The 12,493-nt window shown below is 35.9% G+C and overlaps 1 protein-coding gene across 2 annotated transcripts in view; it reads right to left on the bottom strand.

Moving 5' to 3' along the window:
* The window catches only part of PLCZ1 (phospholipase C zeta 1), a 45,345-nt gene that overhangs the window by 17,500 nt on the left and 15,352 nt on the right, over window positions 1–12,493 (bottom strand). Inside the window, exons 6-9 of one of the 2 annotated variants that reach the window (XM_066550234.1) lie at window positions 11,754–11,909; window positions 4,576–4,803; window positions 2,330–2,483; window positions 546–662 (exon numbers count right to left, since the gene is read on the bottom strand). In XM_066550234.1, coding sequence (XP_066406331.1) covers window positions 546–662; window positions 2,330–2,483; window positions 4,576–4,803; window positions 11,754–11,909 — 655 coding nt within the window. Of the gene's footprint in view, window positions 1–545; window positions 663–2,329; window positions 2,487–4,575; window positions 4,804–11,753; window positions 11,910–12,493 lie in introns of both variants that reach the window. The other variant, XM_066550233.1, reaches the window with a different exon arrangement.

Genomic DNA, 12,493 nt, shown 5'->3' with positions numbered 1-12,493 from the left:
ATGTTACATTTATATAAAGACTGGAGGCTCCTAGCAGCCCCCAGCTGAACCTGGGTGTGGTGCTGACCAGGAATATTTGTGTTTCCCTGTGTAACATATCATGTTCTGGGATTTCTGGCACTACTGTCAATGGTTGTGCTCACATCTCCTGCCCCTGTACAGCTCAGGTCGCAGGAGCCACTGAAAACCCACAGACCCCTCAGAAGAAACTTCCACTGCTGAGTAATGGAAGCTTAAAAATGCTGAATTAGTGCTTTTCTTAATATCCAATTCAAAATGGTTTTTTTTAAAGAAATTACTAAAATATAATAAATTAAATATCTGGGATAAGAGACAGCTATTCAACACAAAGTCATATTTACAACTACCAGGGATGAAAAACTAATGGGAGATGTGGGTTGAAGGAAAATTTTATATAACAAAAAATTAAAATAATGCCACTGGTGGGACATATGCAACCTATATAACACCAAAATACTACAGAAAGCAAGAAACCCTTGTATTTTTAAAGCCTAGAATGCAATAGTCTCTGCAAGGATACATACCCATTTGACACCCTATATTCCAGAACTCTTGAGGATTATAATTTGAAGATTTCATTCTTGATCCCTTGGGGTAAATTCTTGTAATAAATCTTGTAGTATGTGCAATAAACTGGCTAGCTGATAAACAGAAGGATAAAATCTTGGTAAGAAAACTTTTGCTATTAAAGAGGTTCTATTTGAATAAATAATAAAAATGCAGTCATTGGATCCAGCAATTTTTTTTACACAATATTATATCAATGTATTCTATTTTAACATTAATACATGGACCGCTCTGAACTATGCCTAAAATCTTATTTTGAAACCTTAATACCTTCCATGTATTTGAATCTGACAGTATTTCTGTATATAGTGCAGACTTCTTAAAAAAGTTCATGAACCAAAAATCATTCCTTCACTGGGATATTCTGTTTCTTCATCTTTTTACAAGGTAATTATATGATTTCTACACTAAAGCCCACTGTGTTCCCACGGGAAACTAAGACACAGAACAGGAAACTGCACAAAACTTTCCTCATTCTATAGTAGCTCAAAATGAAAAAGAAAATAATCTCTAGATGATCTTGGCTTGTTTGCTGTTGGGAGATTTAAATAAAATTACTAAATGATATTGAGACCAGGGAAGAGCACACTTTTAAAAGCCACTTAAATTATTCTTATATAAGCCTCAAAGCTGTTAACTATTCATGAACATTGTTTTTCCTTCTGCTGGCTCTGTTCCCTCCTTTCTCATATGCAGGCATAGACTACACAGATGTGGGAAGCTCCAGATGACTTCTATCTACACAATTTTTAGTTATTCAGCAAAAATCTACATTTCCAGGCTCATCTCTCTGATCTGTTCCATTCTCCTCTCATCTTATCATTTTTTTGTTTGTTTAGGGGTTTTGTTTGGTTGATTTTGGTTGGGTTTGTTGTTTGGGGGTGGTTTTTATGAGGAGGGGTGAGTTTTATAGAACTACTTTTATATTCCCTAGAGTACCAGAGGAACAGAGAGGACTCTCTCTGTGGATGGCTGGAAAATCCTACTTTTTGATGCATCATTCACCTCACCAGGCACTGAAGCACCTCCACAAAGTGGGTGGGTGGCAGCAGGGCTGGCCCCGAGTGAATGGGCATGTGGCAGGCGTCATTGTCATTGTCACAGTCGGTGATCTCTGCTCTCCACACTCCCAGAGCCCTGGGCAGGCAGCTGGAGTTAGAACAGCAGAGGCTGCACTGTGCTGCCTCCACCAAACGGAGATGCTCCAAGCCAGAATGAGTTTGGAATATCCAGCTTGGCTGGGATGAAAGGTGTGCTCCAGTGGAGCAAACTGCCTGCTCTGGGCTTTATCCAGCCCTTTAATGAGAGCTCTTATCTGCAGCTCTCACCAAAGCCAGGGCACTGCCAAGCCAACTCCACTTTCTCAGCCCAGATTTTGGGAAGGGGGGAAGGAGAGGAGTGAAATTTATTCCACACTTTTTCAAGTACTGGCTGAAACTCCTAAATTATTTGATGCAGAAAACAATGAATCAAAAGGCAGACATTCATTTTGTAGACTGTGTTAATATTTGTTCTTATTAAAATACACAGAATTAAAACAAAGTTGAATTTCAATTTTCCCCACAAAACCAACAGAAATTTTAAAAAATGCTGTGCAAAGGACATTCCTTAAACAGTATTATACAAAGAACCAAATAAAATTAGACAGCAGTTGTTTCATAAAATTTTAACCCTTCCAATGCTTAAGCAGTGAACCATAGCAACAATGTAACTTTAAACTAATTAACTGAAAAGAAATTACCTGAAACTCTTGCAAGTCTTCGTGCTTGAGACTCTCCAATGGAATTATTTTCCCAGCACTTCTGAAACTGCATGGAATGCTCAAAGCCCACAAACTTCTGAGATTTGGTATAAATCACAAGATCTGACAATGCAAGGGCAATCTTTATCTTCCTCTCCTAATAACCATCAGATGAATAATGGAACAAAAAAAGTCACAATAATGCATATTTCACTATTATTACTATTAATAATTCACAGAAACAATGATTTTGGATGCATAAAGCAGGACAAAATATGCCACAGTTAATGAATTTAATAAATATGATCTTTAATAGTGAGATTTGATCTACTGAGAGAAAATTGAGGTTATTCTGTTCATGTTCATCGTAGTAATCATAGGGTGAGTGGAGAGATGCTTCCTAGCAGAATATTCTTCTGCATAGCTTTACAGTTTTCCTGCTTCTAAGACTGGTTTGCAATAACATAATTTTTCTTGGCTTTTAACATTACTCCTTAAAAATATACCTCCAACTTTCTATTTGTAAATATATGAAGTACTAGAAAAGACCAACAGCATAAACTCATCTATAAAATGTAGAATAACAGGAAAATATTACACTGTGCCAAGCAAATTAGTCAAAGGCATATTATTCCTCTAATCATTGCTCTGAAGTCAGGAAAACTCTTCTTGATTAAGGTTGAAAATTCTCTCACCAAAATCTTAATTTAGTCTTGCTCCATTACCAAAAGAAGCAGAAATGACTGACATTTTACCAGGGTCTTCTCTCTTACAGTGAGGCACTACATGACCATTTCATTTTCCACAGCACAACTTGTGAGCTAATTGGGGGCAGTAGCCAGCAGAGAGCTGCTGATGCTAACCATGTTTACATTCCATTAAAGCTTCTGAAAAAGCTGACAAAATAACAGAGATTGCCTCCTCATAGCTCTTAAACTATGCAAAGTTCAAGAACATTAATTATTCTGGAGCTGTGTCCCACGAGGAGCAATAGGGGTCTCCTGCCATGGAAATCCTGAAAAATGCAACTCTCTGGAGGCAGGCAAAGCCAGCAGCATCACTGGGGCATCTTCTGCAGATTCAAATGTTCTCCCACCCTCCCAAAAGTGGGATAGCAAGGCAAATACTCCCACAGAGTGGGACCCTGGAAACCACTTTCTCTTCTGCCTGTGAAACATGAGCAGATACTTTTTGTTGCGGCTGTTTAAGAGTATGTGGAATACATTCTCATCTGTACATGGCCCTACCAATAAACTTGAAACCTGTAGCCTAGAAAGTTGGCATTTGTTGTTCAAAGAAGACTCCATCCTTCCTCAGAATTTTTCCTTGCTGTCTCTCCATGTCAGATTGAATGAGAAAGAAGCAAAAACTTTCACCATTAAATTATACAAAAAGAAGAGACACTGCCTCTCAACAAGAACACTGAGCTCTGAGGACCACTGCCAGTTTAGCCTCATTCAGGTAATCAGAGCATGATGTGCAAGAGTGACTGGATACTTCATGTGCTGCTTGACATCTTAAAAAAGTTGAACAAAGCAGTTTCAAACCTGAGAAAGCAACAGATTTTCAATGGTAGAGAATTATACTTGGTTAAAAAAAATAAGTTCAATTTGACTTTCAGACAGGAGATTAGACCAAATTTTTACACTTCTTTCAGAAACAGTGCTTAATGTTAAGTCTCTACATGATAAATGTTAAAATGCCTTTTCAATTCCAGGTGCTGAAAAATGTTTCAGCACAACCAGGAATGTGCACCTAATTTAATGCAAAAATCATAGAACAGAAGAAAATAGGGGAATCTATCTGTCTTAAAAATAGACTGGTACACTTGGGGAAGAAAGAGTTAACTCTGCCTGTTGTCATCAGGAACTGCTATAAATGTTCTCTATACATAGCTCCAGGGGCCCATGACACCAACAAAACACTTGGGTAACTTCATCTTAAATCTACTGTGGTACTGAGCACCTGAGACAAGCACAGAAAGAGGAAAATGGAGTTGAAGTTCAAGATGGGAGCACAGGGAGGGGCTGCTTTTTAGCTGGACACTAAAATGTGGTCCAGTTTGACTTTTCTTATAAAAATAGGAAAACTCTGAAACCTTCAGCTAAAACATGCAATTTCCAAATGGGCTGATCTTAGTAATTTTAAAGTTTCCCTTTTAAATTTAGTCTCTATTTTAAGATAATATAGTCCTTCTTAAAAAAAAAAAAATCTATGTGTTCTCTATATTCAATTGAAGCAAAAGCTACCTTGATTTTTCTTTTAGGTGGAGGTGAAGATCTACGATCTCCTTTTCGTTTGGAAGGAGTCCTGGATCTAACAGGTGACATGTCTTCTGGGTAATCATCGTCAGAGGGAACGTCAGAGTCAGACACTTCCTCTGCCTCACCAGCATAGTCCTCCTCCATCCTGAGCATGCCTTGCTCAAGTGTTCCAACTTTCTTATTTTTTATCAGAACTTTGTGTTTTAATGCCTGTAGAAAAGAGGTTTAACAATAGTAACTAGAATTATGTAGGTTTTTCATCTCTTGGTATTATTTAACTCATCTTCAAAGTTGTTTATTTTTTACTATGCCTAAATGTCCTTAAATATATATATATGTACTTAAAGACGTGTCTGATGTTAATTTGGAATGTTTTCATCTATCATTGAGGCTGCAGGAAATTTATCATTTGATTTTTTGTGCATATCTGTCTTGAGTACCAAATTAAAAGTTTTGTTTATAACTTGTGTTCTTTACAGTAGATCCTTATGCTGATCTTACCTGGTCAGGGAAACAACAGTTTGGTGATTTTGCCTAAGCAGTTTCTCCATTTATAGACACATATCAACCTCCATAATATATAATGTAAAGGGGGAAAAGCATCTCTGAATTATATTGATTCTAATAACATGGCTTTCATCTATCCAACAGAATTGAGTATATATTTCACTTCAATTTGCAAAATAATATTAATAGTAAATCTGCTATTATGTAGCAGACTCAACTCTACATCTGGACACAGGAGCTGCCAGTGAGTAACAGGACTTACTATGGCTCTTGAATAAAGTGATCCTCAAAAATATTCCTTAAATTTCCTGTGCTCTAGTGAAAAGGGAGATTACACTGCTGGGAGTGTGGCAGGAAGAGGAAACAAATAATTTCACAATAAATGAAATGTAACAGAAATGCTGAGGTTTAAGGTATCCACTAAGTAAATATGAAAGGTGTGGATGATGAAACTCATAAACCCAAAGTTCTATAATGGAAACCAGAGCCATAGGCAAGGACAGAGACATTCCATTCATTTCCATTGTTGCTCCATTGCTCATAATCCCTTTATCACTTCAGATCTCTGGCTGGTAGTTTGCCAGGGTGCCAGTGAAATGAGACATTCCATGCCCAATATCTATCAGTGCCATGCTGCTGGGAGGTTTGATCAGTCTCTCTGCACTGGTGACTCAGAATAAGGATGCCCTTTAACATTTCCTTCATTTCTTATTGATGCACTCTTTTTTTTTCCTTGTGATATTTTTAATATTATTAATGCAACTCATATTTTTTAAGAGTTCTGAATTTTCCTTTGTATGTTCACATTTCCCAATATTTAAAAGAAATTCTATCCATTTTCAATTTTGTATTTTGTTATTCCCAGGAAGACTTAATTCTACAAATTAAAAAAATCCCAAACCTAGTATACAGGGGAATAAAACACTTTCTATGGTTACATTATTGCCTCCTGTATGCAAATTTCTTTAAATAAAAAAGACCATAGAATGAGTGTGTGTAATTATAAAAAAATGGGTCATGATGTTTTAAGTCAGTCTCTAAAATTCTGTTTACAAGCTGTTAACAAAAACATAAACACCCTGAGGTAGGAGGAGTTTTTTAAGGTTTTTTTAGTTTTTTTTCTACAAAGATAACATTTTTAAATCATGGCTTATTTTAGAAACAGTCATAAAAAATACTCCAGTGATATGAAAATTTACTATTTTTTGACCATAAGCAAATTGCAATAACAGTTACCCCAAATTATTGAAAGCGAAACATAGAGCGAAAAAATGACATACCAAGCATTTTGTCTGAACTTCAAACATCTTCAAAAAAACTTACAATAAATGTATGGTTACAAAATCAGTGACTGTGAAATCTGAGTTCTTTAATTGGTAATCAGCACTGCTAAGCATGTGACACAATTTTCTGTACAAGTCCAGGTCTTCCAAGAGAGCAGAAAACTCTTTAAATGAGCTGAAACTCTGAGCATTCACTAAAAGTTCTCCTTTCTAGTTTTATTAAGGCACAATATGTTAAAATACATTTGCTGTTTACTTCTATATAAACTGTAAGCATACTAAAAAATTTAAATATGTAAAATATAATAGGTCTTCCCTAGAGCATAGTGGACTTCAAGGCTGGCATAAGCAAAAGCCAGCCTCAAAGTACAATCAACTGGAACAAATATTTTTATAATTAAATGAACAAAACTCTTTTTTTTTTTTTTGTACATTCTAGTTAATGTGATGTACAACACAAATCAGCTGAAGCATTGTGAAGTTTCCAAGACAAAAATCACAAGCACTTTGGATCAAGCAAACCCACCTATTGATCACTGTGGTTATGTAATGAAAAACTTCAGTCCCCAAAAATGTAAGGAATAAACCCTGGATTTGAGATATAACTATTTAAAAAAGAATAGCTTATCCTGTTTAAATTTAGCTTGTTGTTCTCCCTTGTCTTCTCCTGACCATCTGTAGAGTTAGTTCCTCTTAGTTAGAGGAATATCAAATCCTGAAAATCTTGCTAAATAACAAGGTTAAAAATCTCTCCTGACTTTTGCATAATATTCTATTTCAAGAATTGTGTTGCTGCCTTAAATTCTGATATAGGGTGAAGATGCAGCACCTCCTGTGAAGTCTAACACAGGGAAAGGTTTTGAGACAATGACAAGATCTATTAAGTACAACTGTTAAAAAACCTGACACCAGCTATCTTTAACAATTCAAGAGAATCACACTTAGTGAAGTGGGACTGGATGTCTTTGTGGCAGCCTTAAAAATCACAATTATCAAGATACTTTAAATCAATACTACCAGCAATGTCTGAGCTCTGGGCAAATAGATATTAATTATATCAGGAGCACCATTTTAGCTAGCTCATAGTAAGTTTTCATACAATACATTTACCCAGTGAAAAGCACCCTACCCTGAAAATTCCACTTCTGTATTGTGCTCTGTAGTAAACCTCAGGCAAGTCTAGTCCAAGGCTAAACAGCTGTGCTACAGCTGAGATGATATTCTACACAGGCAGCTAAATCTCTGGATGAACTGGAAAGAAATCCAACGGATGATTGTGGAGAAAGATGGTTGCAGGTTGGCCAGGATATTAAACCAGTGTGCTCAGAGTCCTCATGGCAGATTCTTTAGCAAAGCTCAGTGTTCCAGGAAGATACCTTGCCAACAAACAACCTGATTTTTAGACACCAAATGAGCCATCAACCTGCCTGGGTGATGATATAAAATATGGCAATGTCTTGCTTTTAGTTCCCTCCTGAAGTTGCTTTACACTACAGGGAAGCTATTAACAACAGAAAATGGCTGTCACATGTTTACCACATTTCTGGGAAAACCATGTTCCCTCAAGAAGAGTGCAATACCTAAAAATAGTGAAGGAATTAGATGAGCCTTCTGTAAGTACTCAGTACAGCCTAGAGATTCCAGAAATTTTATGAGAAACAATACTGGTTTGTTTTGTTTTGTTTTTTGAGGTCATCACCATGACATACCATATTCTCATATCTTTTTTCTTCTTTTTGTAAAAAATAGATACCATAGACTGATTGAAAGGCAAAAGAAATGTTTTGACTTGCTAAGAAGCAAAGACATTTCTGATGCAAAGATGGTCAAGATGTTTGCATATTTTTAATTGCCAAAATAAATAGGAATTCCTCTCATAACTGAAGCAACAGAATTAGATATGCTAAAGCAGGCTTAATCTTGAATTTCTCCATGAAAACACTCACTGTGTAGAGAAAGATCCTTTGTATACTGAGTAGATAAAGGTGAAGAAAAGTGGGAAGAATGAGTCCTGGTTTATGGGGTTAGCTGGTTTTCCCCATAATAGCAGAATTTAAAATGTCCATAGCCCATAAAGTTGTACTGGAGACCTTCTATTGATCTTTCTCAAGGAGATCATTAAATAGATCATTTTATTTGGACACCACAGGTTTAACAACCATAGGAAGCCTTGGCAATCCTGGCCAGAAATGCTTGTGAATCACCACAATACAGTAATTGATCTTGCAGCTGTGTGGTAAACATTAAAGACAACTTGTAAAATCACAGTAGCTGCCACTTCCCATTCAGTTAATCACACATCAGTTCCAACTCTGTGACAGGAAACCTGCAAATAATAAAAGTTCCCTAACTATCTGATATATATATCCTGTCAGTAGTGTAAGGCAGTTCAATGCACCACAATGCAAAATAATTGAAGAACAAATCTTCATCAAAGCAATGTGTTTACATTTTTTTCTGTGTTACATTGGATGCCTACATGTTTCCTTCAATTGCTGTCAAATTTCTTAGAGAGGAAGGACACAGCAGGGTAAGTAAAACCTTATCTCTTCTAACATATATTTTAACACAAATTTTTGATATTTTCTAAGTTCATCTATGAATTGCTGCTAAAGACACTTCATTCCTTCACTTTATATCAGCACATCACCAGGAGTGCTGGTGCAAGCAGCAGGGATGTCTGGCACCAGTCAGTGACGCCACATCTAATTTAGTGCAGGAACTGACTCAAAGGACCTGATATTCCAGTGAACGTTAGAGGAGGTTCATGAAGTCTCTTTAGAAGCACCATGATGGCCAAGACTGGGGACAGAGAATTTTATCAGGTCTGCTGCTTTGGGTGGCAAAACATCTGCTCTGCAAAGAGGTAGGATAGATAGGTGAAGCTTAAGGGCAGCCTCAGTTTCTCATGAGATAAGGTATGTGTGAAAGAAAGAAACAGAGCAAAAGTCTTCTCTTTCCTCCATATGTAGAGGAAGAATTGTGTGTTGAGATGCTACAGAATACAGGAATTGCAGGGAGTTAACAATATCAATATAGTCAGCTGGAAGTGTCAATATATGACTGAGGGCAAAGAATTAAAAAAACCTTTCTTCCTGAAATTTTCTGGGGTTTGTTTTTCAGATGAAGCAAGTGTTGGGAAAAGCAGAGACAAGAAGTGTCCAGTGATCCTCCTCTTTTATTTTCTGGCCCTCCATGTCTATTTCACTTTGAATTATAATGGTAGGACACCTCATTGGAAGGTGGTCCAAGGAACCACCTAAGAGTGGGTTTGTTCCTCATTTTAACCTCCTTCCACACACACAAAATCATCTCAGTGGACAAAGGAATAGCTCAAGATCTACTTAAAGAAGGAAGGAGAAGATTGACCATATAAGAGAAGAGAAAATAATTTCCATGGAAGCCTCCAAAACCTAAAAGGAACCTGTAACTGGGAAATGTTTCTCTGAAGTGTTGTGATAAACTGTGTGGTTTCCCACTTCATGTACACACAAGAGAACCATTTAATTCTAATCTTGAAGAACACTGAGGTGGCTTTTTCGCTATTCTTGCTCATGCTCCATCTTGAAAAAAGTGGAACAGTAAATATATAGGTGACAGAGGGTTTTTTCCACACTAACTGAGAATCCTTCCCACAAAGAGCATTTTAAATTCATCATTTATGATTCTGTATCATCTCCTTTGCACAGCTTAAGCAAAGCAGTCTGAAGACAAAATTCAGAATTTGGTTTTCTAAAATCATAATAAATTTACCCAGGCCTTGAAAATGCACAAGGTCCCAAGCTTTAAAGATGTGATGTCACTAAACTCCTTTTGAACATGGACCAAAAGTTGTTTTTCAAAAGGATGCCAGCCAAAAGTCAAGCTGACTACTGAATTTACAAATTCTGTCATAGCTACATATTTCCATTGCTAGGTAAAATCCTAGTGATTTTTCTAACATGCTTGATAAGTACATTTAGGAGAAATGGAGATGATCCTAATTTATGTTCATTCTCAAGATAATAATTTATTAAATTCAAACTTTTGTAACCAGCTGAGGACAGTGGTGGTATTTAGGTAATCCTTACGCCTTGCACAGATGGAAAATGTCTTGCAATTCTTTAATATGTTGAAAGTTCAGGAGAATGAATCTCACCTGTCAGCATTTCCATACTTATAGACCCAGCAATCCATTTTCAGGAAAAAATGACTCATGAAAACTCTAAGCTATGGAAATATAAAGTATGAATTCCCTATATCACAGCAACCATATGGTAAGAGACATATATCATAGACAGAAATATTTTTAAGTGATTCAGTGATTCCATGTGCACTGCTTTTGTGCTTGCTTCAGAGGGTGTATGATCTTTGGACATCTCCTACACTGAATCTAGCCATGCTTTGAGAAGCTTTAAAACAAGCCCTCCTGTTTGGTATAGTTTCTATTTTTTCCTAATTGAAAAAGCAGTTTTTAAGGCTTCAAAATTGTATTGGACACTGTGATGTAATAAAATATAATGCTACAATAAAAATAAAAGGCGGATAAATGTGAATATTAAATAAATTTATAACAACATTGTTATGGAAATAGAAGAATATGGTAATACTTTAACACATCTTCTGGAAAGAGTGCTTCAAAAATATTTTTCTTTGACAAATCCTTTGAAAATTACAACCTTTTGTGTATGTTGTTTTTCCTTATGACAGTGCTTCCTCCCCACATTTTCATTTGCATTTTTTTTAGCTACTGTAAAAAAAAAAAGTCTAAAATATAGCTATCACTAGCAACAGTGACAAGCCTAAATAAGTATTTTGTATATATGCATGTATTTGTGCTACAAGAGATTTTAAAAAAGAAATTGTCCTTGAAAGAAAATTATGTGCAAAGACTGGAACAGTGGAAATTTATTTGTTTTAGCTTGCAATAAAATTTTCAACACCCATCTAATTGCCTTTTCTGAGTTAATATCCCAGAGGTCTCAGGCCACCAGCTGAGGAACACTGTCTTGGGGAGAAACACACTGAGAAAGAGAATGGCTTTGCAGTAGCAGAACACCAAGAAAAAGCTTCATCATCACTGTTACTGACCAAAAAAAAAAAAAAAAAAAAAAGCTGGTTCAGGTTTCCAATTCAATAACAAGTTTAAATTTCAGGAATTTCCTTCAATTCAAGCAAGAAAAAATAAATCAGCAGATAACAGATACACCAACATGTGCATCTTTCCATGGGGCTTTTTTCTGCTGTTTAAATTTTTTTGTTACTAACTGAAGTCTATTTCTGACACCAGATGTGATCCATAAATTCAGTTCCAGAGGATTAAAAACAAAATAATGAAGAACCCCACCATTTTTTCAATTTCTTTTATAGAGAAAAATGAAAACTTATTACCTCAGGAGAAGGCAGTTTTGTCATATCTACCTCACCACCAAGTGGTGCAGAAAGAAGTTTGTCACCTAGAACACTTTTCAAGCACATTGCCATCACTTCCTGCTGTTTAGGGCTGCAGTGGTTTTCCAAAGACAGTACAACTGGATAGGGAGATGACTGGAAACATAATTTTGGGATTTTATTATTAATAAATAAAAATAAGAATAATTGCTTTTCCAAAACACATTACAAAAGTCCCCCCGGCAATCTGTATTTACCTTCATTTTCAAAGCATTCTGGATATAGATCAGTTGTTTCAGGTTAGTAAGACAATAAAAAAGCTCACATTTTTGAAAAAGAGAAAGAACAATTGAAGAAGAAAAAAATGCACCTTCAGAAAGCTAAAGCAGAGCTGGACATAGGCAGAGGTGTAAAAAGAACTGCTTTGTTTTGGTTTTAAAAGGTAAAATCAAATTCTAAAATTAAAATTGACAACATAAAGCAGGATTAAATGTCTTTTGCTTTAGTTTAGGACAGATTTTTTTAATTACTTTTCTAGCTGATAGTCTCCCCAAAGCTTGTTTAGAAATTACTGCTTTTGCAAAGAGAAGCTATGCATTTTTTTATTTTTAATAATACCATAAACATTTCTAGGGACAGTCTGCACTTTACTCATCATAGTACTCAAGCAAGGGTAATTGAGTAAAAATATAAGGTAAAAGGTGAAAAGGGGAAATTGAGTAAAACTTAGATAATAACTC

Source organism: Molothrus aeneus, chromosome 5, assembly GCF_037042795.1.
Source record: "Molothrus aeneus isolate 106 chromosome 5, BPBGC_Maene_1.0, whole genome shotgun sequence".
Classification (NCBI taxonomy): Eukaryota; Metazoa; Chordata; class Aves; order Passeriformes; family Icteridae; genus Molothrus; species Molothrus aeneus.
Note: the sequence above shows the minus strand (reverse complement) of the source record. Positions and strands in the feature narration are given on the sequence as shown.